A 27,372-nucleotide genomic window follows, 5' to 3' on the forward strand; every position below is an offset into this window, starting at 1 on the left:
GCCCCCGCCCCAGGCCCCGCCCCTGCCCACAGGCCCCCGCCCACCACCGCCCCCCCGCAACAGGCCTCTCCACTGCTTCAGGCCCCGCTCATCCTCGCCCCTGCCACAGGCCCCGCCCCTCCCACTATCTCAGGCCCCGCCCCGCCCCTTCTGCCTTAGGTCCGCAGACGCCCGGCGCGCTCCCCCGTCGCACGGCGCCTTTCTCTGACGTAGCCTCGGCCCCGCCCCGCCCCGGGTCGCGCTGTGCCCGCCCTCCAGCCGAGCGGCGGCTCCTGAGGCGGCGGCGGTGGTGGTCGCGGTCCCTGCCCAGCCGCTGCCGCCCGCTGTGGTCCCTGGTCAGCGCGGCGGCCACCCAGCCCCTCGGGCCGGCGGGCGATGGTGCGGCGGGGCGCGCGGACGCGGGCATGACGGAGGATGGAAGCACAGGACGAGGTGTCGGCGCGGGAGCAGCACTTCCACAGCCAAGTGCGGGAGTCCACGGTGAGCGGCGGCCGGGCGCCGGCCCGTCCCTGCGGCCCCCACCCTGTGCCCCTTCCCTGCGCCCCCGCGGCCGCCTCCCCTAGGCCACCTGCGCCGCCGCCCGCCCTGCCCCGCCCCTTCTGCGCGCCCACCCGCCCTCTCCTGCGCGCAGTCGCCTCGAGTCACCTGCCTTCGCGGGCAGCGCTGCGGGACCACCTGCGCCCGCACCGCCTCGCACCTGCGCCCGCACCGCCGCGGCTCTAAGTGGGCCGGTGGCCGGGCCGGCGGGCAGACAGGTGTGCGCGCAGCCCCGCTCCGCCCCTCGGCGGCGGCCTCGGCCCCACTTGCTTTCAGGCCGAAACCTGCTGTGGGTGGGAAGACGGCGGATTGGAGGGGCGGCAGCTCCTCGGGAGGCCACCCTTTCTCGTCCCGGTTCGGTCCGCGCTGCTGCCCGCGGTCCGGAACCGGCGTGGCCTCGGGAGCCTGCTCTGATGCTCTGCCTTTTCATGGTGCACGGAACACAGTGTCGTGCTATTTGTGTTTGCAGGACGGCAAAGACACATCAGCTTCACGCAGTGGCACTGGCCCTTCTTTCTAACTTCTCTCGGATTGTCACACTTGGTTTGAGGTGAAACATTGTGGTTTACAGTGGCCTCATGCGTGTAGTTATTGATCTTGAAAATTAAGAATCACTTTGCCAAGCCATGTTCTGGAATAAAGAGGAGATGCAAAGTCTGAGCTGGTGGAATTTGACAGTACATTTAGTTTAATGTTTAAATTGAAGCTAAAATGGCACAGAGGAGTGCACAATCATACATGAACGGCTTGAAGCATTTCACATGTGATTGAGAAAGGCTGTGACGGGCGTCTGGAGGCCCATCCCTACCCCTTTCCCGTCACTAGTCTAGCTCCTGGACAGTAACCCCTCTCCTGGCTTTAATAGGTTAGCGTTGCTGAGTTGTGAACTTGGGTATAAACGGAACCTCTTCGTATGCACTTTGTGTCTAGTTTCTTTCATTGAACAATGTCTGTGCAATTTCTCCGTATTGTATGTGGTTGTAATCCATTCAGCTGTAGCTGTGAGATAGTAGCACAGTTCATGTTTGTTTTGCTGTTGGTGCACACTCCCAGATTTGGGCTCCGAATATTCTTGGACATATCTTTTGGTGAACATGGCTGTGCATTTCTGTCGGGTAGATACCTAGGAATGAGACCACTAGGTTACATAGGCTTGCACTTACTAGGTGCTTTTAAACGGTTGGCCAATTGACACCCCCAGCAGCACTGTGTGAGAGGTGTGCTTGCTTCCCATCTTTACAACACAGTATTTTATGCCCTTTTTATTTATTTACTAGGGGCCCGGTGCACGAAATTCGTGCACTGGGTGTGTGTGTGTGTGGGGTGTCCCTCAGCCCAGCCTGCCCCTCTCACATACTGGGAGCCCTCAGGCGTTGACCCCCATCACCCTCCAATCGCAGGATCGGCCCCTTGCCCAGGCCTGACGCCTCTGACAGAGGTGTCAGGCCTGGTCAGGGGACCCTCATTTCCCCCCATCACTGGTTCTGCCCCCAGACCCCTCTGATTGCTGGCTCTGCCCCTTGCCCAGGCCTGATGCCTCCGCCAGAGGAGTTGACCCTCATCACGCTCCGATCACCAATCACCGGATCGGCCCCTAGACCAGGCCTGAGGCCTCCGGCAGAGGTGTCAGACCTGGGCAGGGGACCCCCAGGTCCCCATGGTTGCAGGCTCCGCCCCTGCCCAGGTCTAACACCTCTGGCTGAGGCGTCCAGCTTGGGCAGCGGGGACCCGCAGCTGCAGTGGCCCCGCGATCGTGGGCTCCGCTTTAGGCCCAGGGGCCCCTAGCTCCCGGGACTGCCAGCTTCGACCGTGCCCAGCTCCCATCGCTGGCTCCACCCCTACTTCCTGCTATCACTGGCCAGGGCGGCAAAGGCGCCTGATTCTCTGATCATGGCTGGGGGGCAGGGCAAAGGCGGCCGCCTTTGCCCTGCCCCCCAGCTCTTAGCTCCTCCCTGGGTTTCCGATCACTGTCAGTGGCAGGGGGCTTCTTCCTGCTTTCCCTTTCGCCTCCCTGCATTGTGCCTACATATGCAAATTAACCGCCATCTTGTTGGCAGTTACCTGCCAATCATAGTTGGCAGTTAATTTGCATATAGCCCTGATTAGCCAATGAAAAGGGTATCGTCGTACGCCAATTACCATTTTTCTCTTTTATTAGTGTAGATTTATTTATTATATTTTATTTTTATTGATTTTAGAGTGAGAGGAAGGGAGAGGGAGAGAGAGAAGCATCAATTGGCTGCCTCCTGCAGGCCCCCTAATGCTAATTGAGCCAGCAACCCGGGCATGTGCCCTGACTGATTCTTGGAGACCTCTTGGTTCACGGGCAGTAATCTGCCAACTAAGCCACACTGGCTAGGGCTTCTGCCCTTTTAAATATTAGCTACTCTAATGTGTCATAGTATTTATTGCACGAAAGGTTTTACTTGCATTTCCCTGATGATCAATGCATTTGAGAACCTTTTCAAAAATTTATTGGTCATTTGGAAATCTTTTGTGTCTTCAAGTCTTTTTCCCATTAGTTTATCTTTTTAATATTGATTTACAAGAGTTTTTTATTCGAGATATGATACTTTGGTCAGAGAAATATGTATAGCGACCCCCCCCATTGTGTTGATATTTTCTGATGAGCAGAAATTCTTAATTTTAATATAGTTTACTTTATTAATTTTTTTCTTTTATTGTCAGTGCTTTTATTTTTAAAAAATATATTCCATTGACTTTTCTACAGAGAGGAAGGGAGAGGGATAGAGAGTTAGAAACATCGATGAGAGAGAAACATCGATCAGCCGCCTCCTGCACACTCCCTACTGGGGATGTGCCCGCAACCAAGGTACATGCCCTTCACCAGAATCGAACCTGGGACCCTTGAGTCTGCAGTCCGACACTCTATCCACTGAGCCAAACCGGTTAGGGCAGTGCTTTTTTGTTTTATGTTCCATTTAAGAAATCTTTGCTTAATCCAAGGTTATGAGGATATCTCTTGTGCTTTTTCCCTAAGTGCTTAATCGATTTGCTCTTCCCATTGAGATCTGAGTTCACCTTATGTGTGCTGTGGAGTAGGAGTCACACATGTTTCTTCACATGGATGTTCAATTGTTTAAGCACCATTATGAGCTTTGTCACAATTTAGGTAACTGTATATTTGTGGGGCTTAAGTTTGGACTCGATGCTGCTCCATTGGTCTATTTGGTTTTTTTTGCTTTATTTTTAATTAGGTATTATGTCATTTGGATTGAGATCTCATGTTATAGTAGCCAGGAGCTTTATTACTTTGTCTACGCCACCCCTTAACTATCACATCAGTCAGGTTTCTGTATGATAACAAGGGGTTAGAGTCAGACTCTATTTAAGAAGGAGTCTCTAGAGAAAATCAAAGGCAACGGGGGAAACAGAAACAAGAACACTAGAGGAAATTCTAGCCTCTGATGCCCACAGTGACATCTGACAGTAAACACAGCCTGACTCACAACTAGATACATAAAGCCTCACAGTGTAGGTGTACTTACTTCAGTTCTTTTTACCTTCTACGTAATGCCTGACTTTCAACAAAAACAGTACAAGGTATATTAAAAAGCAAAACACAGTCTCAAGAGACAAAGCAAGCATCATAACCAGATTCAGGTATGACAGAGATTTGGGAATTATAAAGCCAGAATTTAAAATAACTGATTAATATGCTTAGGGCTCTAATGGAAAAAAATGCATGAAAGATTTTACTTGCATTTCCCTGATGATTAATGCATTTGAAATGGAAACTCAAAAAGAATGGTAGAAGTCAAGTAAACTGTAATAGAAATGAAGAATGCCTTTAATGGGCTTATCAGTTGACTGCACAGGACCAAAGAAAGAATGAGTGAGCTAGGAGATATGTCAGTACACACTGTTCAAACTGAAAAGCAAAGAGCAAAAAGAGAGGTTAAAAAAGGGAACAGAACAGCCAAGAACTGTAGGATAATTACAAAAGGTATAATCTACATGTATTGGAAATGCCAGAAAGAGAAGCACACAGAAAGGAACAGGAGAGATATTTGAAGCAACAATGCCAGATAATTTTCCTAAAATTAATACAGATACCAAACCACAGATCTAGCAAGCTCAGAGACCACCAATGAGGACAAATACCAAAAAATCTACATCTAGGCATATCATCAGACTGCAGAAAATTAGAGACAAAGAGAACAGAGGAAAGAAGGCAGGGCAACAAAAGCACCTTACAGAATAGAGGATCAAGAATAAGAATTATATCAGATTTCTCTTCAGAAATCATGCAAGCAAGAAAGAGAGGAGTGAAATATTTAAAATGTTAATAGGGAACCCCCCCCCCCCACATAAATCAACCAACCTAGAATTCTGTATCTAGCAAAATTAATCATCTATAATAATAAAAGTGTAATATGCTAATTAGGCTGGACGTCCTTCCGGACGAAGCCGGGGCTGCAAGGGAAGCCTGTGTCCCGGGTGCCTGCTGATGGCCTGAGGGAAGCCTAGGTCCCAGGTGCCAGAGGGAAGCCAGTGCTGGCAGCAGGGGGAAGGAAGACATACTCTTGCATGAATTTTGTGCATCGGGCCTCTAGTGTAAATGAAAGGAGAAATAAACACTTTCTCAGACAAACAAACATTAAGGGAAGTTGTTGCTAGTAAAGCTGATATTAAAACCAGATAAAGACATTGAACAAAGGAAAACTACAGACTGCTATCTCTCATAAAGATATTGAGTATAGATGCATAATTCTGCAAGAAAATATTAGTAAGCTGAATTCAACAGTATACAAAAGGAATTGCACACCATGACCCAGGGGATGTGTCCCAGGTATGCAAGGCTGGCTCAACATTAGAAAATCACTTAATGTAATCCATTACATTAACAGGACCTTTTTATTTATACACTAGAGGCCCAGTGCACAAAAATTTGTGCACTCAGGGATGTCCCTCAGCCCGGCCTGTGCCCTCTTGCAGTGTGGGACCCCTTGGGGGATGACCACCGGCTGGCTTAGGCCTGCTCCCTGGAGGATCGGGCCTAAGCTGGCAGTCAGACATCCCTCTGGCAGCCCGGGAGTCTTTGGGGGATGTCCACTTGCCAGTGGGGAGCAGGCCTAAACTGCGGTCGGACATCCTTAGCGCTGCTGAGGAGGCGGGAGAGGCTCCCACCACCACCGCTGTACTGGCAGCCATCAGCCTGGCTTGTGGCAGAGCAGAGCTCCCCCTGTGGGAGCGCACTGACCACCAGGGGGCAGCTCCTGCATTGAGCGTCTGCCCCCTGGTGGTCAGTGTGTGTCATAGTGACCAGTCATTCCCAGTCGTTCATCTGTTACGGTCAATTAGCATATTACCCTTTTATTATATAGGCGAGCCTGGCCAGCCTGGGTGAGGTGCTGATGGCTGTTTGCAGGCTTGCCACAGCCCCTTCAGGGTGGAGGTCCCCACTGGGGTGCCTGGCCAGCCTGGGTGAGGGGCTGAGGGCCATTTTCAGGCTGGCCACAGCCCCTTCAGGGTGGGGGGGGGTCCTGCTGGGGTGCCTGACCAGTCTGGGTGAGTGGCTGATGGCAGTTTGCAGGCTGGCCAAGCCCCCCAGTAGGGACCCTCATCCCATGAGGGTGTGGCCATCCTGGGTGAGTGGCTGATGGCTGTTTGCAGGCTGGCCACAACCCTAGCCACCCAAGCTCCCAGTGGAGGCTGGCTGGAAGCAGGTATCTGGGATTTGTTTATCTTCTATAATTGAAACTTTGTTGCCTTGAGCGGAGGCCACAGCTGGCTCAGGGCTGGTGGGAAGCTTGGCTTCCTCCATCGCCGGGGCAACCAAGCCTCCTGCTTGCTCTAGCTCCGTGGCTGCTGGCCGCCATCTTGGTTGGGTTAATTTGCATATAGTCACTCTGATTGGCTGGTGGGCATGGCTTAGGGCATAGCGAAGGTATGGTCAATTAGCATCTTTGTCTTTTATTAGTGTAGATACTTGTGGAGATAGGCAAAAATGTCTGAAAGGAAAGCTTTCAGCCACCAGCAACTCAATATTCATGTGTTTTAAATCAAACATGGGTTTTTTTTCTTGTAAAGCTCTGCAGCAGTGAAATACTGATATATGCTACAACATGGATGCTAAATGAAAGAAGCTAGACACAAAAAGCCACATACGGTACGATTCATTTATATGAAATATTTAGAAGATATTAATTCAAATCCATAGAAACAGAAAGCAAATTAGTGGTTGCAAAGGGCTAGGGCAGTGGGGTGGCAGTGTATGGGATACATAGGGGCATGGAGCATTGAGTATGAGAAACACTTATTTACTAGAATCTTATGACTTTTAAAAATGCATATTTTTTATTATGTATTTGGTTTGGGTTTACTTTTTCTTTTATGGCGAATTAGTCTCCTAACTAAAGTAGTGTTTTATTTTTTCCTTGCATATTCAATTTTTAAAAATGTGTATTGGTACTATGTGTTTTTTGGTGCATGCAGATTTTTTCCTCATCATGGCTTACGCCATTGTTCATAAAGTGTCTGACTGTCTTATTTCACATCTTTTGCCTTAAATTCAGCCTTGTCTGAGAGGAGAAAAAAATTGACAGCTTAACTTTCTCCTTTGTTAGCATCTGCCTTTTAATAGTTTGTCTCTTTTACAATTATGATTTTAATATGTTCCATGTCTAATTACTGTTATTTTTGTGTTTTCCTGCCTTTTACAACATACTGTAGATTTTTTCCTTTTATATTTATTTTCCTGGTCCTTAGGGTAATTTAAGCAATTTTTTAAAATTTAGTTTTAAAATTACAGGTGACATACAATATTATATTAGTTCAGGTGTACAACATAGTGGTTAGACATTTCTATATCTTACGAAGTGCTCACCCCAAGATAAGTCTAGTACCCACCAGGCACCATCCATAGAGGCCCATGCACGAATTCGTGTACAGATGGGATGCCTCGGGGTGACCTGCGGGGATCGTGCCCCAGCTCGCACCCCCAGGCTTGCAGCCCTAGCTCGCACTCCCAGCCTTGCAGCCCCGCAGCCTCGCTGTGGCCTGGTGCTGCCCCCTCACCTGCTCCACCATCCCGCCTGCTGGGCTATCGATCGGGGCTGGGCCCCTCCACCGGCTCCCCCAGCTCCTGGGAGCCAGGTGGTGGCCCTGCATCCTGCTGTTGCCATTGGTTGCCGTCTACGGCAGTGGTTCTCAACCTTTATAATGCTGTGACCCTTTAATACAGTTCCTCATGTTGTGGTGACCCCCAACCATAAAATTATTTTCATTGCTACTTCATAACTGTAATTTTGCTACTGTTATGAATCGTAATGTAAATATCTGATATGCAGGATGTATTTTCATTGTTGGCGACCCACAGGTTGAGAACTGCTGGTCTACGGGGTGATTGGCAGGGCGAATGGGCCCCTGCACACACCCGCCTTGGCCTGGTGCTGCCCACTCACCTGCTCCACCATCCCTCTGCTGTCCCGCTCTTGTCGGGGCCCATCAGGGCCAACAGCGCCTCCATTGCTGCCTGCTTCCAGTGCCACGTTGCCGATGCCCACCATGTCCGCGCCACCCCCTGGTGGTCAGTGCACATCATAGCGAGCAATTTGCATATGAGGCTTTTGTTATATAGGATTATTAACTATATTTTCATTCCTGTGACTATTTTGTAACTGCCAATTTGTACTTCTTAATCCCTTCATCTGTTTCACCCAGACTGTCTCCCCTCGGGCAACTCTTAGTTTGTTGAAAGAATTATAATTTTGATTTTAGTTATTGTAGTGGCTAGCTTGTAACTTTAAAGGATAGAACTGAAAGATGGCGGCATAGGTAAATGCCAGTACTTGCCACCTCCCACAACCACGTGAAAATTACAATTAAAATACAGAACAACCATCATTCGGAACCATCTGAAAGCTGGCTGAGTAGAGGTCTTACAACTAGAGAAGTAAAGTAAAGAAGAAAGCACATTGAGACTGGTGGGAGGGGTGGAGGTGCAGAATGGGCTGGTCTGACACCCACGTGTGGTGTGTTTTTAATCAGGAGGGATAGCTTGGCCTCAGAGGCCTCCAGTGAGGAGCAAGGGGTCCCAGCCCCACACCAGACCCCCAGCCGAGAGTTCCAGTGCTGTGAAGAGAAGCCCTGCAACTTCAGGCTCTAATATCCAGTCAGGATTGTGGCTGAGTGACATGGAGGCTACTGGAGGCTCAGACAGTTCCTCTTAAAGAGCCAGCACACAAACTTACGTGGTCCTGCTCCCTCTGAGCTCCAGAGCTGGATGGCAGCTTTGGGGGATCCAGGGACATACAGGTAGGAACTGGATTGTTTGGCATCAGGGCAGGAACTCAGCAGCGGCTTTCTCCCAGACGGGTGCTTGTAGGGATCATTGTTTCTATGCTGAGAACTCCCTTGTCGCAGAGCTGACTGGTAGCCATATCTACATTTCCATCAGCCTGGCCCACACTGTCCACTTTGCCCTGGTGATTCCCTGAGACCCTGCCCCATCCAATTTGCAGCCCCACCCAAGCTGTTTGTAGGGGCTTTCCCATATGAATGGCATCTCTTGGCTCAGGCTTCAGACTTTTCTAAAATCTCTTAAACGAGTAGCAGTTGGCTTCATCAAAGACCTAATACAAGCCTGCCTTGTTTCACAGGTTGGCCTTGCCTGGGCACTTACAAGCCTAACACAATTAGCTCCTGCTGGCTGGCCCCAGGCAGTGGCTGACTTTGCACCTCTGGGATACCCCAGAGCCAGTGCATCCGGTGGACAGCTTCAGACCATACCAGATTACAACTCTGCCATCCATAAGTGACACACTCAAGGGATAGACTCAGTGAGCACCAAAGCTGCACTGAAGCAAGTCCTGCTCCATAGGGGTGTCTCCTGCACAGTAGCTCTTCCACTATAGTCACAGCTAGTCCTCACAGCCAGTTGAACTGGAGGTCAATTCCTCCCAGTGACACCAACAGCAATCAGGGCTCAACTACAACAAGACTGTACACACAGCCCACACAGGGGTGCACCTGAAGTGCTCAGCTTAGGTGACTGGGGAGGCTGAGCCACTGGGCTCTATAGGACACTCACTACACAAGGCCACTCTACCAACTCCAGGAGACATAGCAGCTCTACCTAATACATGGAAACAAACACAGGGAAGCAGCCAAAATGTGGAGACAAAGAAATATGTCACAAATGAAAGAACAGGAGAAATCTCCAGAAAAAGAATGAAATGAAATGGAAGCAAGCAAACTACTAGATACAGAGTTCAAAGCAATGGTTTTAAGGATGCTCAAGGAACTTAATGAGAATTTCAAGGAATTTAGTGAGACTTTCAAGGATCTTAGTGAGAACATCAAAAACATGAAAAAGGACCAGTCAGAAATGAAGGATAATTTACAGGGAATCAACAGTAGAGTAGAGGACACCAAGAATCAAATCAGCAATTTGGAATATGAGAGAGCAATAAACACCCAAACAGAAGAGCAAATAAAAGAAAATAAAAGAATCCAAAAATATGAAGCTAGTGTAAGGAGCCTCTGGGACAACTTCAAGCGTACCAACATTCTCATCATGGGGGTACCAGAAGGAGAAGAGAGAGAGAAAGATATTGAAAACCTATTTGAAGAAATAATGACAGAAAACTTCCCCTACTTGTGAAAGAAATAGACTTATACTAGTAAGTCCAGGAAGCACAGAGGTTCTCACATAAGAGGAACCCAAAGAGGCCCACACCAAGACACATCATAATTAAAATGCCAAAGGTTAAAAACAAAGAGATAATGTTAAAAGCAGCAAGAGAAAAGCAGTTAGTTATCTATAAGGGAGCACTCATATGACTCAGCTGATTTCTCAACAGAAACTTTTCAGGCCAGAAAGGAGTGGCAAGAAATATTCAAAGTGATGAATAGCAAGAAGCTACAACCAAGATTACTCTACCAACAAAGCTATCATTTAGAACTGAAGGTCAGATAAAGAGCTTCACAGACAAGAAAAAGCCAAAGGAGTTCATCACCACCAACCCAGTATTACCTTAAATGTTGAAGGGTATTCTTTAAAAAGAGAAAGAAGGAGAAGAAGAAGAGGAAGAAGAAGGAGAAAAAGGTAAAAAATATGAACAATAAAATGGCAGTGAATACATATCTATTGAAAATTGAATCTAAAAATCAAAATAAAGGAACAAAGAATCTAATGAACAAATAGACTGATAAATAAAATAGAACCAGAGGCATGGAACCATGGAGCAGACTGATGTATCGCAGAGGGAAGGGGGGAGGGGGGCGGGAAGAGATTAACCAAGAATTTCTATGCATATAGTATGCATTCCTACGGACACAGACAATAGGGTGGTGAAGGCCTGGGGTGGGGCGGGGATCCAGGTGGAGGGAGGCAATGGGGGAGAAAAGGGGAACATCTGTAATATTCCCAACAAGAAAGATGTTTTAAAAAAGGATACTCAATGTCTCAAATTGTTTTGATTTAGCAACTTTAAAATGAAGCTGTATGCATTGGCTTTCACTTGTCTTCTCTTCCATGATTTTGTTAGAAATGTGTTGGTGGTTGCAGTCCTTGAGCCATTGGCACCCACCTAACTGAGCCAGCCGGCCCGGGCGACAGTGTATTTTAAATGTATTATTAGGTTACTTGTTAGCATCAGGACTAATGGGACTCCAGAGAGGGCTGAAGAGCCTGTCCTCTGGGTCAGCTCGTACAGGACAAGCTCCCTGTATGGTTTCTGCTGGCGAGCTCCCATCGCCTCGCTCTTCCTTCCCCGCGTCTCCTCCAGAACCATGAGGGCCTCCTCTCCTTGTCACAGTTTCTTCCTGTCCGTGGGTAGGTATTTCCTGTTGTCCCACCTGCTATTGGAGAACAGGAGGTGTCTTTGGTCTTGCTTGCATTTCACGCATCTTTTGGGTGTCTCTCTGCTGAAGACACTCATTTAGGGGAACTGGGGAAACAGTCCAGCCAGGCCTGTGACCTCTGTTCCAGTTGTATTTTTATTTCCGAGTGAGGAATACGTTTGCTTTTGTGATTGCTAATCTCGCTCTGCCCTTGAATGACTTGCTTTCTATTAGTCTTTTCGTTCCATGCCATGCACTTTAGTGCCTTGATTTCCTTTTGGTGGTTAACTTTCATGCCTTCTCATCTACCACTTCTGCACTAACTCCCCAGAATTCCTGAAACTAATAAAAAAAATCCCAAACATCCCTTAAGCACAACCATCTACTTCTCCAGCTCCGTTGCTCAAGTTCTTTTATTGCAGCTGCTTCTCCAGGAACCTCCGCTCCCATCCATCACCCATCCTGGTTTCTCTGGTCTCTGGTGTACTTAGGGTTCATGGGCAGTCATTTCACTCACTCTTGCTAATGCCTAAACCATTGTTGCTCAAACAGTGGCCCAGGGATTTCTGGGCATTGGTGGTTAAATCCCTGGGGCAGATGAGGTTACCTATGCAGCTTGTGGAATGAGAATCGATATCTGGTTCAGCCCAGGAATCACAGAGAAGGATGACTTTTAAAGGCTGGCAGGAGGGGGAGCCAGTGATGTTGCCTGGGAGCGCAGGAGAGGAGGGGGAAGCATGTGGCTTGCAAGTTGCTGCGTGGAGGTTGAGTGAATTTGTGAACTGGGCTATTGGATCGCTGCTGACCACTGCCAGGGCATGCCGAGTTGGGCAGTGGGTGTGAGGTGACACTGGTGGCTGGCAGAATGAGGGAGGTGGAGAGTGAAGTCTGAAGGTGTAGGCTGTAAAGGACATCAGATGTCTGCCTGCATTGGCCTCAACTCTGGGAACCAGGCCACTTGTCAGACAGCGCCCCCAGGCCTCCCATGCTGCTTGGAGTTCTGGACTAGTGGGCCTGGAACTTTAAAGGCTATTTCATCTCACCATGCTGCTCTTGTCTGGTATATTTCTCTACTCCATTTAATCTCCCACTCTCCATAAATTTGCTTCCATTTCGTTGATAACACAGAAGCCACCAGAAGAGAATATTTTGGTCTCCACCACTCATGTGCTTACCCACCCGCAGCGGCACTTGTATGTCTGTCTCCTGCTCTTCCTCCTCTTCCTGCTTCTCCTCTCCCTCCTCTTCCTTTCAGGTGGATTTTATACCTAGCCCCTCAACTTGGGCTCATTTCTTCAGCAAGTCTATGTTTTTTTTCTCACATCAGTGATTTCTCTTTCCTGGCTATTCCTAGAACCATTGTAACTTTTCCCAACGTAAACCGCTCATGACTTCCCACTTCCTTCATATCTCCTTTGCTTCCCGTTATCGTAAAACTCCTGGCAGAGCTGTCTGCTTCTATTTGCTTCCAGTTCTTTCATCATCAGCTTCGGTCAGGCTTTGCCTCCAGCCCTCCAGATCTCTATGCTTTGCCCTCTCCTCGCCTATGACTTTCCTCAGATGTCACCTTGTTAGTGAGGTGGCCCTCACCCTCCTGGTACTCCCTGTCCCCTCCTCTGACACTCTGTGGACTGACGCATTTATTATCTGTTTTCTTACTGGAGTGGAAACTCAGTGAGGCGGAACTCGGCTGTGTTCCTGCTGTTCTCTCAGTTCTTGGGAGAGCACCTGGTGTCTGGCGGCCCACAGTGCGTACTTGCTGAATGAAAGAGTTCTGGTCAGCCCCGTCAGATTCCCTTGTCATTTGATCTCTCTGGCTTTGACCTCTTATTTCACAGTGTTTCTGGCCAGTGCCTTCTCCCATTGCTCTTCCAGCCTCTGGGACTTCCTTTTCATTGTAGACAACGTCCTGACTTCTTCTGTTTACATTTCTGCACCAATAACTGCTGCTCCTTTCTGACCGTCTCCCACACTGGGGAGGCTTAGGGAGGCTTAGGGAGGAGGTGGTGACAGTGGTACCTTCTCTTACCGGCCAGGGCTCCTGTGGGCTCCCAGCAGCAGGCTGTCCTGGATGCTCCTGACTGCTCCTCTGAGTCACTGTCATTATTGTTTCCTGTCACTGTCCGCATGTAACGGGAGGACTTTGACAGGAGGCTCATAGTGGTCCTCTCCTCCTCAGTTTGCCATTCCCTAGGTTATTAAACTGAGGTTATTAAATAAGGCATGTGGCCCGCCGGCCGCGAGTTTGACATGCTTGATATACAGTGTATGTCCATCACGCAGGTCCAAGGTCGCTCTCAGTTACACACTACCAACTGTTGCTTAGAAATCCACCTATGGGGTGCTCCCAGACTTCATCATCACCTGAATGCTTTGATTTGAGAGTCTTGAGTCTTTTACTGTAGTCCCTGCACTGATGAGCCTTTCTTTCCAGCACACCTGGTCTTTGACTGTGACAAGATCTGTTTCTGGACCCATCCTTGTGGCCTGTCATGCCCCAGATCTGATAGAAATGAAATGGAATTTAATATTAAAGCCTTGTTTAACGGCTGTTTATTCTGATATGTGGTATGCTTATCTCATAATTATTGTCACATTAATTAGTGATGCCTCTGTGTGTATAACATGTTATACGATTTTCATACAATAGACTGTTGTATTGATCTCTCTGGTGCTGCCAGTACACCTTTTCTATGTGACCGGAGCTTCATGTTATGTTTAAACATGTGGAGGGGGCGGGGGGCTGGTAGCCTCTACCTGACTTTATTTTCAGAGTTGTCAGTGATGTCCTGGTTTTTATATATTCACATGATTTTGAAAACAATTTGGTCGAGTTATGAAAAGAAAAATCTCCACTGAAAATGGTATTAAAACTAGTTCATGTAAATTAATATTTCATCTAAACTTAATATTAGCAAAATATTTAAAATGTTCACTTTGTAATAAATCCTTTTTTTCTATAAATACCAAGGATGTATTGTCTATTATTTAAAAAAAGATATGCAAAAAATGTAAATGATGTGTTAAATTTGTTCTGTTTCAGATATGTTTCCTTCTCTTTGCCATTCTTTACATCGTTTCCTATTTCATCATCACAAGATACAAGAGGAAATCAGGCAAGTAAAACATGTAATGGAAACTTTGATTTTCATGCTTGGTGGTCTAGGCCTGATACAAGGGCGCTACACGCCCGTCCGTGTGGCACTGTATTCACCATGCCCGTGCTGAAGCAAGCAGTTGCCTGGGACTAAGAGCGCTAAAAATAACCATCAGGGAACCTGACTACTGTAGGGTGTCCTCCTAGGCCTTAGCCCTTGTTTGTCACATTCTTAGGGCCCAGCTAAGAATAGTGCGGGCCCTTTCGTTCACTGGAAATTCCTGTGACTGGCTCTGAATTTGAACACACTCAGCCCCATCCCATTGTTGCTCTAACTACCAGAATACTTGTCTTTCTCTAAAGCAGGGGTGGGGAACCTTTTTTCTGCCAAGGGCCTTTGGATTATAACATTTGCGGGCCGTACAGAATTATCAACTTAAAAATTAACCTGCTGTATTGGTCAGACATTGAATTAACTCACTCCGAATGCCTTGTCAGGGCCACACTGAATGATTTCGCGGGCCTTGTGTGGCCTGAGCGCCTGACGTGCCCCCTGCCCCCAAAGTGATACAGAAAGTATCCCTAACACCATATCCTTTTAGTGTTTCATATATAGGGTGTCCCAAAAAATGTATACACACTCTGAATGATTATAAAGTCAGTGTTTATTAACATAGAGTTCATTTTAAAATTTAAAAGAATCTATAGAAATGAATAATTTTTTTTTTTTTTTGTCAATACCTGTTTCCAAACTGATGACCGTTCTGGTCTAGGCTCTGCTGATAACGCGAAGCAATGGAATCGCAAACATCAAGAATCGTTCCATCGGGTGTTTGTGTTGCCGGTTTGTGCTGTGAACCTTATCTTTGACGTGTCCCCACACAAAGTCCAGTGGATACATTTTCTTTGTTCGAAGCTTCGTTGGCTTCACATATTTCAAATCAGTTAAGCCTGGAAAGGAGTGGAAATTGAGTTCTCAGCTGTTGAAGTGTGTATACCTAATACACACTTTGAATAATTATAAAGGCAGTGTTGTACTTCAACTGCATTTTTAAACTCCCAGGAGCATTTAGGATGAATTTTCTTTGTTCAAAGCTTAGTCTGGCTGAAAAGAAAGAAACATCAATTGAGCCAGCAGCTGTTACAGTGTGTGTACATGTTTGGGGACATGCTGTATACCCTGTCTCGCCAGAGGGACCACTATATCTTTATTCTTTTTTAAAAAAACTTTTTGCTGCTTAATAATTCACAGATTTTTGTGCCAGGGTTTTATAAGCACCTAAGCAGTTACCTTACTGCCTTCTGTTAAATCTCAGCTGTTTTCCAGAAATGATAGGATTTTCTGCCTGTGATGTTGTGCTAATACTAGTGCTGTATGAATACTTGGGGATTCCATATATTGAAGATTCCTTGCATTATGTTAGCCTATCACACTTGTCTGTCAGACATTTGAAAGCAGTCAGGGACTACTCTTTGCTCTGAGATGTTACTTTAGAACTTGGCTCTGTGACGGCACTGACAGACTCCTGGGATTCCATAATCTCTCAAAATTTTGCAGACCTGGGGTCCAAGACAGTATCTTCGCTAGTGTCAAAGGTGTTTTGACATCAGAGTTCATAGATTATGGACACAGAAGCAGAGCGGGGCAGGGAGAGAGAGAGGGTGGGGGAGGCAGGCGATATGAATGAATGAATATAGAGCAGTGTTTTAGAGGAAATTAGGGATGATGAGCAGGAAAAGTGGAGGTTTATTAGATGCTTTTTTTGAGTAATCAAGGGGAGGAGGTGATGAGGACTCGGGACCTAGTTGGCCGAGTGTTGAGATGTAATTGACAAAAAGCATTTTTTAAGGTTTGATGGTTGATTGGAGAGGGCACCACAGTATAAAAGTCAGTTGTGACTACATTATTTTGTGGTCCCTTTGGTTGTAAAGCTATTTAGAGCAGCCTGTAATTCGGAATGGAGATTGGCAGGGCCATTGGCAGGGAAGCAGGTGGGCACTCAGAATTGCAGAGGCCTGCAGAGAGCCTTTGAGGACAAGCCCCGTTAGGCATTGGGGGGGACAGGGCTGGGTGTTGTGCAGTGTCCTTGTAATTGTGTCAAAGTTTCTTGGTAAGTTTACGTGGGAGGACAGAGGAGATGGCTGGCAGCCGTGATGGGGGCTGAGTCAGCACCGGCAAAGCGGACATATTCTTGTATGTACCTTGGACAGTCAGGATGAAGTGTGGTGCAGTGGGACCCCAGGTGGGTGAGGGTGGCCTACTGCCAATGACAAACTCAAATTCTAGGAAAGTACATGAGTCCTGAGATTCTGAATTTTAATTTTATAGCAGACATTTTTTGTGTGTGGCTATTAGCCAGAAAATCTCATTCATTAGCAACTTCACTTACATTTTGTAACAGTAAGCGTGATAGTAGTCTTAAGGGCCTACTAAGCTTCATTTTCTTGAGCACTGAATGTTTGGGATATTTTAATTACATGTGGCTATTTTGTTAATAAGGATTTTGATTAATTAAAACACTATTCTTTTAATCATATTCTCTCCTATCTCATTTAATGAAATTTAAATTTGGATCTGTGCTGAAATAAACACAGTGCTGTTTAAAAATGTTTCCATTCAATAATTGCTGCTTTCAATTTATATGTTTGTTTGTTTTTCATAATGAATGAAACATCTTGTTGGAAGAGAAAATAATGTTAATACCTTAAACATTTTTGCAGATGAACAAGAAGATGAAGATGCCATAGTCAACAGGATTTCGTATGTATTTTAAAGTTTAATTGTTTTGTTTATAATTCTGGAGTCATAAATTCTCAAAATTTAATTCTACCTTTTGGGCAGAAATATGGAAGAAATTTACCTAAGGTATTACAACACTTTCATCAATATTAATCCGATCCTCAGAAAACACACATAGGCAAGTATGCATGAATAATGAAGGATTGATTATCTCCTGTTAAATTAGCTTATTTAAGGAGCTGATAGATTTTTTTTGTTAATCCTCACCCAAGGATATATATTTTTTTCCACTGATTTTTAGTTGAAGGGAGGGAGGGAGGGAGACAGAGACACATGGATTGGTTGCCTCCCTCACATGCCCCCAACTGGGATCGAACCTGGGGACCCTTCAGTTCTCAGGCCGACACTCCAACCACTGAGCAAGCCAGCTAGGTAGGGCAAGCCGACAGGTTTTAATTTCAGAAGATTTAGCCTGGAAATGGGCTTCAGGTTGGGAAAGTTGCTGGGCCATTAAGAAAGCAAGCTCCCGGCTTCTGAATGGTCTGCTGAGCAGCCTGGACGGGTTTAGAGGAGGGAGCGCCATCTGTCTGGTTACAGACCTCCTATGAGCAGGGAGACAGTCCTTTCAGGGCCCAGAGCTCTTCTGCTATGGACGCTGGTGATACAGGATAGAAATACCTTTTAATTTTCCTGAGGAATCAAACTACTCTAGGTGGAAAGCAGTGAATTCTTTTCTATCAGGTTTGCTCAATGAAACTGAAATTCCACAGCTTTGCCTACTACATAGGAGACATCTGTTTTTTGATTGTTTTCATTGATACTTTAAAAATGTTTTGAAGTAGTCACAAATTTGGAGGAAAGTTAGAAATACAGTACAAAGACTTTTGTTTCCTGAGCCCTTGGAGAAGTTGCTGACTGGATGCTCCATTTCTGCAGGATACTTTTGTACCTAATTCCTATAAACAGTGAATTCTCCTGCAAGTCCACCATCACGAAGTTGGCATTGACACAGTCCCAGCTGTGCTGCGTTCCAGTTTGCTGTTGTCCCCGTGATGTCCCTGGTTAAGAACCCCACACTGCAGGGAGCAGCTGTGGCCCTGTGGTTGCCCGCAGACGAAACTCGACTTCAGTATTTCCTTTGACTCCCTGACCTTGTCAACACATTTGTACATTTCAGGCCGGTCATGTGGTTTGTCTGTTGTCCCTTCATGGTTAGTGTCAGATTACCCAGCTTCTGCTGAGGTTCTGGGGAGGAGAGGAGAGGGGGGGGAGACAGACAGCATGTTCTCTCTCTCTCTCTCTCTCTCTCTCTCTCTCAGAGGAGAGGAGAGGGGAGGGAGACAGACAGCATGTTCTCTCTCTCTCTCTCTCTCTCTCTCTCTCTCTCACACACACACACACACACACACACACACACACATGCACACGCTTCCCCCTACACAGGAGCGTTACTTGGCCATGAAGAGGAATGCAGACACCTGCTACCACATGCACGAACCCCTAAGACATGATGCTGGGTGAGATGAGCCAGTCACCAAAGGTCACCAGTGTTGATTCCATTTATGAGAAACGTCCAGAATAGGTAAATTCAGCAAAAGCAGATTGGCGGTTACTAGTGGCTAAGAGGAGGAGAATGGAGAGCAACTGCTTAGTGGGTTTGGGGTTTTACTTTGGGGTGGCGAATGTTCTGGTTGCACAACACTGGTAATGTTCTACATCTACTGACTTGTTTGCATCAAAGTGGTTGATTTTACTCAATAAGGCAATGCTTTCAACTAACAAAGGATTTGATTTATCACTGAAAAATGAGTGTGGACGGACCCTGCTGCACTGGATTTGGATTTAAGTTATTTAAACACCCAGGGAAAGCAGCTGTGACTCCATCCTGGGCATTCTCTATATGGCTGTAATACTTAGGCCCAAAACGTGATGCTTTAAATGTGCAGGATTAGGGATCTTGGGTTTCAGTCCCAGCACATGACATTTGGGACATTCTCTGTTCCAGTTCCTGCTCCTGTAAAAACACAATAACACACTCACTTCAGAAAGCCACAGAGGGTCCCACACTGGCTGCCCGGTGGACAGGAACTGTGTCCAGCGAAACCCTCCAGGTTGAAGTACTGAGGTTGCGCCTCTCTCCTCTGCGTGGTCTCTGTTCCACTTTGGTGGTACAATTACTGAAATGCATTTGTAGATCAATAGTTTATGAATCGATTAGTGCCGGTCATGTTGGCCATTCCCCTTGCAGTATAATTTAGGAAAATATGCTGTTTCCTGGTGGCAAGGCTCTGGAGGGGCCCCGCCCCTCAACCTGATTTGGCCAGGCGGCGCGGTGTGTCCGAGTGTCATGTGATGACACGGACACCTTCCTGAGGGAGATGCTGTGCACCCACTGCAGAGTCAGGAGGCAGCCTGGAGGGGGAGGCACCCAGTCCATTCCCTGGACCCCTCACCCAGTGCTCTTTCTGTCACGCACTGCCTGTTCTTCCTTTTGTGATGGGATGAGTGAGAACTAGACCTGGGTTCAAATTCTGAACCCGGATTCATTTGAGTCCAGGCAAGATGGAGAAGCCGAGACTTGTGTTTGGCACGTGAGCTGGGCATGCGCCTGCTGTGTGGTGCTGCTGTGCGGATAAACAGCACAGGCACAAGCAGGGTTCGGGCTTCTGCACGGTGGCCGTGGTCTCAGGGTCGTCCCCTGCGCCCTGACCCTCTTCCTGGCCTTTCTTCCTCCCACTGAAGGGAGCTGTGGGGGCTCTGAAGAGGGTGAAACAGCAGAGGCTGAGCCTGAGCAGGAAACGTGGATGTGGTCAGCGTTCTGAGAGCTCTGCGGTGCGGTGCCTGCTAGCCGCCTGCACAGAGAGGGCTCCAGGGTGACTCCAGCGCTGCCAGCACGGAACCCCTCCTGTGCCTCCCACCTTGCTCCAGAGCCCACTTTCATGTTCTCGTTTGCTCCTCAGGGCCTTCATTCTGCCCTCCGTCTGTCTCCTTGTGCCCCCAGATTAACTCCCTCTGCCCTCCCCAACCAGAATTACACTTGCTCACAGCGACTCTCTGCTTGTCACTGGATTGGAATAGAAGTGGTTGATATAAAATGCATGCCTAACTGGCGAAACAGCCTGTGCGGAGCATGCCGAGCCCAGGCAGGTGAAGAGAGGGTCTCGCACATGTCCCACCCTGGAGGGTGGCCGGAGTGGGCTAAGGGTTTGAAAGCAGGGAGGAAAATTCCCTACAGAGGGCGATCCTGGCATGGGGTATCACCTGAGGGTGAGGAGGGACACCATGGGGGTGCTGTACCACAGGGAGCCAGAGCCAGTGCAGGGTAGGGAGGGTGTCTGTGCAGGATGGCAGAGTCCTCGAGGCATGGCCTGGCATGGGTGTGACAGCTCAGGTACGGGGGGGGGGGGGGGCATAGGGCAGGAAGGTCCAAAATGGGGGATCACCTGAGCAGCAGGCACCTCTGCATAGGATGGGTGTCATTGTGATGGGAGACTGATCGCAGATGTGGGACCGGTCCATTAGAGATGACGGAACCAGTCCCAGTCGGGGCGAGGGGGACAACGAAAGGGAACACTGAGTTGTCGCAGTGGAGTTGGGGGTATTACTGTGGCCTCATGGTTTTCAGTACAGAGAGTTACTGGGTCACTGCAGATGTGCGTGTGGGTGCGTGCATGTACACACAGCGCCAGTGCACCCTGGGTTGGCCTGCCACTGGGCCTGGGAGCGCAGCCCCCAAGAGCAGCGAGTGCCTCTGAGTACAGCTTTCAGGACAGGAGCAGGGCCCCGGGAAGCACTGGCTGCAGGGCTTCTGTGTACCTTGTCCTGTGGGGCCCAGGGACGTGCCAGAGGATGAGGGCGCAGGTCAGAAAGACTCCGGCCTTCAAGGGCTTTCTCGCCAAACCAGGGACAGTCTGATCATCACAGTAATGGGTGTAACGGATCCTGCACAGATGAATTAGTGCCTGAGTGCCCATGGCTGTCACCAAAGGGAAAAGTTTGACCAGGAACAGGACATGTTCTTGGTTTCCTTGCTTCCCACACAGTGCTTACGATGAAAGGGAGGAGTAGCTTTAGCTTGGAGGGTCCTGGCAGACACCACCTTGAGCAGTGATGAGAGGACGTGACCAGTATGGGGCAGGCAGAGAGTCAAGGCCATTGGAGGGCCTGCCATGAGAAGTCCAGAGATTGTTGTGACAGTCGTCTCATGGACATGGCGGCCTGCAAGTGTCTCAGCTGAACTCCTTGTTCCTCCGCTGCAGCCTCCTCCATCATGGCTGATTAGTGCGACTGTCCACATCCTCAGGCTAAAACCTAGGAATGGTTCTTGACCCCTCTTGTCACACACAGGTACTGCGGTTCTGTCCACAGAGCCCTCCGTGCGGAAGGGGCATTTCTTTTCTTTTCTTTTTTTAAATTAAATCTTTATTGTTCAGATTATTACATTAGTTACTCTTCTTTCCCACCATAACTCCCCTCCACCCAGTTCCCACCCCACCCTCTGCCCTCACTCCCCACCCACTGTCCTCATCCATAGGTGCACGATTATTGTCCAATCTCTTCCCTCACCCCCCACACCCCTTTCCCCCCAAGAATAGTCAGTCCATTCCCTTTCTATGTCCCTGATTCTATTACAATCACCAGTTCATCAGTTATTTATTCACTTGATTTTTAGATTCACTTGTTGATAGATGTGTATTTGTTGTTCATAGTTTGTATCTTTACCTTTTTCTTCTTCTTCCTCTTCTTAAAGGATACCTTTCAGCATTTCATATAATACTGGTTTGGTGGTGATGAACTCCTTTAGCTTTTTCTTATCTGTGAAGCTCTTTATCTGGCCTTCACTTCTGAATGATAGCTTTGCTGGATAAAGTAGTCTTGGTTGTAGGTTCTTGGCATTCATCACTTTGAATATTTCTTGCCACTCCTTTCTGGCCTGCAAAGTTTCTGTTGAGAAATCAGCTGACAGTCGTATGGGTACTCTCTTGTAGGTAACTGATTTTCTTTCTCTTGCTGCTCTTAAGATTCTCTCTTTGTCTTTTGCTCTTGGCATTTTAATTATGATGTGTCTTGGTGTGGTCCTCTTTGGATTCCTTTTGTTTGGGGTTCTCTGTGCTTCCTGGACTTGGAAGTCTATTTCTTTCGCCAGGTAGGGGAAGTTTTCTGTCATTATTTCTTCAAATAGGTTTTCAATATCTTGCTCTCTCTCATTTTCAGGCACCCCTATAATTCGGATGTTGGTATGCTTGAAGCTGTCCCAGAGGCTCCTTACACTATCTTTGTATTTTTGGATTCTTTTTTCATTTTGCTTTTCAAGTTGGGTGTTTTTTGCTTCTTCGTATTTCAAATCTTTGACTTGATTCTTGCGACCCTCTGGTCTGCTGTTGGGAGTCTGTATAATATTCTTTATTTCAGTCAGTGTATGCTTAATTTCTAGTTGGTTCTTTATCACAACATTGAGGGTCTCATTAGATTTCTTGAGGATCTCACTACATTTATCGGCGGTCTCACCAGTCTTCTTGAAGATCTCACTACATTTATCGGCGGTCTCACCAGTCTTTTTGAAGATCTCACTACATTTATCGGCGGTCTCACCAGTCTTTTTGAGGGCCTTATTAAGTTTATCGGCAGCTTCTAGACAGTTCTTTAAAGACCTTAAAAGTGTGGTTTTGAACTCTATATCCAGTAGTTTGCTTTCCTCCAATTCTGTTGTTTGTGTCCCGTTTCTCTGTCTCGGCATTTTTTATGCTTCGCTGTGTTGATTAAGTGGTTTTCTGTGCTAAGTGTCCTCTAGGGCCCAGCGGTTCAGCCTCTCCAATTACCTGAGGAGGACACTCTTGGTGCCCCCCCTTGTGGGCTTTGTGCACAGTCTTGTTGTAGTTAAGCCTTGATTGTTGTAGTTATCACTGTGAGGAATTGACCTCCAGGCCAATTGGCTGTGAGAATCAGCTGTGTCTGCAGTGGGAGAGCTTCTGTGCTGGAGACACCCCTCTGGGGCTAGACTTGCTTCGATGGGGCTTTGGTGCTCACTGAGTCTGCCCCCTGAGTGTGTCTGTTATGGTTCCACGGAGCTGCAAACTGGATGGTCCCACTCTGACCTCTGGGCTTCCTGGCTCCTGGATCTCTAGGGAGGTGCTAATCTAGCCTTTGCCTGAGGCTATCCAGCAAAAGTCTCCCTGCAGGGCTTGGGCAGAGCGGGTCCTATGGGATCAACTGGGCGGGGTTAGCAATTATGGCTGCTCTCAGTCTTGCCCTCAGAGGCTCTGCTTCTCAGTGTCCCAGTAATCGCTGCAAGCCCCACAGAGAGAAAGCTGCCCTAGGGTTCTGAGCGATGCCAGACAGTCCTGCTTCTCCCGTATGAGTCTGGGTCCCTAGAGACTCTCCCGGAACTGGAGCTCAGAGCCTGAGACTCCCTCCCGATTGAAAACGACAACCACGCCCTCAGCCGCCAGCCCGCTCCACATGCACTCCGCACCTTAGTATTTTACTTCCACACTGCGCCTCCTCTGAGTCTTGGTATGCTTTCTCTTTCCTCCTAGTTGTAGAACTTCCACTCAGCCAGCCTTCCTGTGGTTCTGGATGATGTCCGTTCCATCTTTTAGTTGTATTTTTCAAGTGGTTGTTCGAGGCAGCAAACTCCGGTGTTTACCTATGCCGCCATCTTGGTTTCCTCCCCCAGAAGGGGCGTTTCTGAAACCGTCCATCACTTCCGAGGGCACTTTCCTGCAGTTCCATAAGCAGCCACCACTCTGGCTACATGGTAGGGCCTCACCTTAGGGACCCCACGCCAGCACCTTTTAAAAGAAATATTTTTAAAAATTGAATTCAGAGGAAGGGAGAGGGAGAGAGAGAGAAAACATTAATGATGAGAGAGAATCATTGATCGTCTGACACTGGGGATCGAGCCTGCAACCTGGGCATGTGTCCTGACCGGGAATCGAACCATGACTTCCTGGCTCATAGGTTGATGCTCAACCACTGAGCCACACCGGCGGGTCCCCATCGGCTTCTCAGGGGCAGCCCTCCTCCTAGCTCCCCAGGGCAGTTAGGGAGTATGCTGTGGTCTTTTTTGTGTCTCCAGGGCCAACCCCAGCATTGGAAATGCGGTGGGCTACAGTCTTGGTAAGAGCTGCGGTCCAGTCACAGTGCCCATGTGATCAGAGTTTCCTGGGGCTCTGTGACTTCAAATATTCCATTTGTTTGCCCGCGGAAGCTTTGACAGGTCAGGGCTTTGATATGGAAATTGTGGCTGGCCTTCATTGCTGGGTCTGTGGTCCGAGTGTCATGGGAGCCAAGAGTGGGGGAAGGAAAATGCTGAGGGATGTATAAGGCGACCCTGGAGACAGAGCCGACGGTGGCCCTGGCCTGGAGCCCCAGAACCCACTCACGTGTGGGGCACAAGGAGGTTAGGTGACTGACTGTGGGACTGTGGTGGCGGAGAGGGGTGTGGAAAAGCCTCGGTGGCTGTGCAGCACCTGGTGTGACCGGCTGAGGGTTGATTTCATGTCTAGCTTTGGAAGGAGGTGATGGAAGCCAACAGGACACTTCCTCACTGGCTGGAGGACAAGACCGACGGCCCTCGCTCAAGGCCATTCGCCATCACTGCTGCAGTGGGCAGTGGCCCGGCGAGGCTTGTGCTCCTGCTCTGACCAGGAGACACGTCCCGTTAGCAGAGCCTTCAAGGTCGTCTCCTGGGTCTGGTTTGGATTGTGTTTTGGTGTGCGTCACGTGGTCTCATGTAAATCCATCAGTGACACTGAACAGGCTCCTGGTGGGTTGGCTCAAAGCAGGAAACACTTCTGTGGGCCACCACAAGGTGGCATTGCTGCAAAGTTCCTCCATCAGATGTGGATTTAGAGCAGGGGTCCTCAAACTGCAGCCCGCGGGCCACATGCAAATACAAATATTGTATTTGTTCCCGTTTTGTTTTTTTACTTCAAAATAAGATATGTGCAGTGTGCATAGGAATTTGTTCATAGGTTTTTTTTTTAAACTATAGTCCGGCCCTCCAACGGTCTGAGGGACAGTGAACTGGCCCCCTGTTTAAAAAGTTTGAGGACCCCTGATTTAGAGCGTTTGTGTGATGGTTTTCCTTAAATTTTCACATTCTTCCTATATTTTCTTTAATGGGATGACTATTAAATTAAGTTTCCCTCTCTAATGTTGGTGAGACTCCTGTTTTCTTTGCTATTTAAAAAAGATCTTAAAAAATAGCTATAAAAATTTAAACGTTGCAGACGTGGGACTGAGAGCGAGCCCCTTGAAACCCGCTCTCCCCTGGGCTTCGTTCTGTGCTGTGCTGGGGTCTCCACCTCGACTTTCCTGTGTGTATCTGTGAGCTTTTTGCGGGGAGGGGCATGCTTTCTATTTATCATCTGTCTTTCCTTCAATTTGTGTTCCTGACTTGTTTCAGACACCTTTCTGAGATATTTTTTAAAATGACAGAATAGTGTTTTAAATACTGTCTAATGATCCCTACTGTTGATTAGTACAATTTATTTACACTTCACCCATTTTAAGGGGTAGCAGACCAGTGGCTTTGTAAGTTTGCTCCTGAAATACGAGTTTTTCATACTGCGTTCACAGGTATTTTTTCACCTAAAATAGTTGTTGCCTTGCTTTTAGCATAGATTGCCAAAGCTATTAATCAAATGCAATGTGAAATGAACATCATATTTAAAGGAGGAGAGAGCCTACAGCTCATTCTCTGCGAGTGTGTGAGGCCTCTGCCTTCGGTACATGTGTCCTCTGGGGCCTCCTCGTTAGATCCACCAATCTCTGCAGAGTGCGGTGCTCTAGAGTTGATGTAGCTTAACTCTTAGGATCACGCATGTGTCATTTGTCTTCCAGTTGCATAGATTTCATGAAATTCTCCCATAATTTTTTTTAGATAAAAATTTCAGAATTTTTATTCATTTTGAATGATGGTCGCATCCCCTGCTTCCCGGTCGCTGGTGACACGCCTCTCTTCTCTTCCAGGTTGTTTCTGTGCACGTTCACACTCGCAGTGTCCGCTGGGGCTGTGCTGCTCTTACCCTTCTCCATCATCAGCAACGAAATCCTACTTTCCTTTCCTCACAACTACTATATTCAGTGGCTCAATGGCTCCCTGATCCATGGTTAGTATGTGTGGCTTCATCACCATTAATGTTTTAATTTTGTACTGCACTGTATTTTTAGGTTTTCCTTTTCATAGTTTCTTCATAATTTGCATCTTTCTTTGATAAATCACTTGAGTCCTTAATAAAATCAGAAAACCAGATTTTATTCACCTCCCTTTTCCTGTTAGTTGTGAAAGGCTTCTTGTTTTACTTACTCAAGGAGTAGTTTTAATACTGACCAGGATTCTGATAAGTACATTTTAATTTAAATATTTAGCAAGAGAACTTCGGTTTTATCTGAACATGCCAGAAGAACCCAACCTCCATTGAAAACCTGAAAAAGGAGCCAAGTTTCCATTGTATTTATTTGCTGTTTCTCTAGACATTTCAAAATGTGTGGTAGACGGGGAAACGCTTTTATCAAGTACAAACTTTAAAGTTGATGTGGTTTTTAATAAAATAATGAGTTATCATAGGCAACATGGTATATTACTTTAAAGCCAAAGAGATCTGCATTCTAATCTTAGCTCTGCCATTTTCTAGAAATTTTTAGTGAGGCAGGGCATTTTAATTTGTAATATACTGTCTATCTAAAAAAGTCTAATGTGTATATTTGTATGTCGCATAGTCCCTGCTCCTCCTTTTTTTTCTATATTGAACTATGTGATCTCTTTATGTGTCAAACACAGCTTTTTATCCGATTTTTATAGATATGTTTTTCTAGTTGTTATTTTGCTTTTGAATTTTACTTGTTTTTTTGATTTATATAAGTTTTATATTTTTATGTTGTACAGTCTTTTTCTTCCTTTGGTTTCTCTAATGGTTTTTGTGTTTAGAAGATCCCTTCGCTTCCTAAGATGTGACAGATACTTCCTTTTTCTCTGTTGGAATGTTGTCCTGTACAGCTAAAGGGTTGTGGGTTTGATTCCCGATTGGGTTGTGTACAGGAGGCAATTGATTGATATTTCTCTCTCACATTGATGTTTCTCTCCCCCCTCCCCCCTCAAATCAATAAATATATCCTCGGTGAGGATTAAAAAAATTTTAAAAAATGGTTTTGTTTGCATTTAACTGTTTAATTCACATGGAGT

General features: G+C 47.1%; 1 protein-coding gene across 12 annotated transcripts in view; it reads left to right on the plus strand.

The window, feature by feature from the left end:
• Nucleotides 1-205: 205 nt before the first annotated feature.
• Nucleotides 206-27,372, plus strand: part of LMBR1 (limb development membrane protein 1) — a 129,097-nt gene continuing 101,930 nt past the window's right edge. For 5 of the 12 annotated variants that reach the window (XM_059711349.1, XM_059711353.1, XM_059711350.1 and 2 more), the window contains exons 1-4: nucleotides 222-480; nucleotides 14,390-14,462; nucleotides 17,165-17,204; nucleotides 26,160-26,299. In XM_059711349.1, coding sequence (XP_059567332.1) covers nucleotides 415-480; nucleotides 14,390-14,462; nucleotides 17,165-17,204; nucleotides 26,160-26,299 — 319 coding nt within the window. In that variant the 5' untranslated portion in view covers nucleotides 222-414. Of the gene's footprint in view, nucleotides 481-14,389; nucleotides 14,463-17,164; nucleotides 17,205-26,159; nucleotides 26,300-27,372 lie in introns of those variants that run through there. The other 7 variants (XM_059711351.1, XM_059711361.1, XM_059711356.1 and 4 more) reach the window with 7 other exon arrangements.

The sequence above is a fragment of the Myotis daubentonii genome, chromosome 10, assembly GCF_963259705.1.
Source record: "Myotis daubentonii chromosome 10, mMyoDau2.1, whole genome shotgun sequence".
Lineage (NCBI taxonomy): Eukaryota > Metazoa > Chordata > Mammalia > Chiroptera > Vespertilionidae > Myotis > Myotis daubentonii.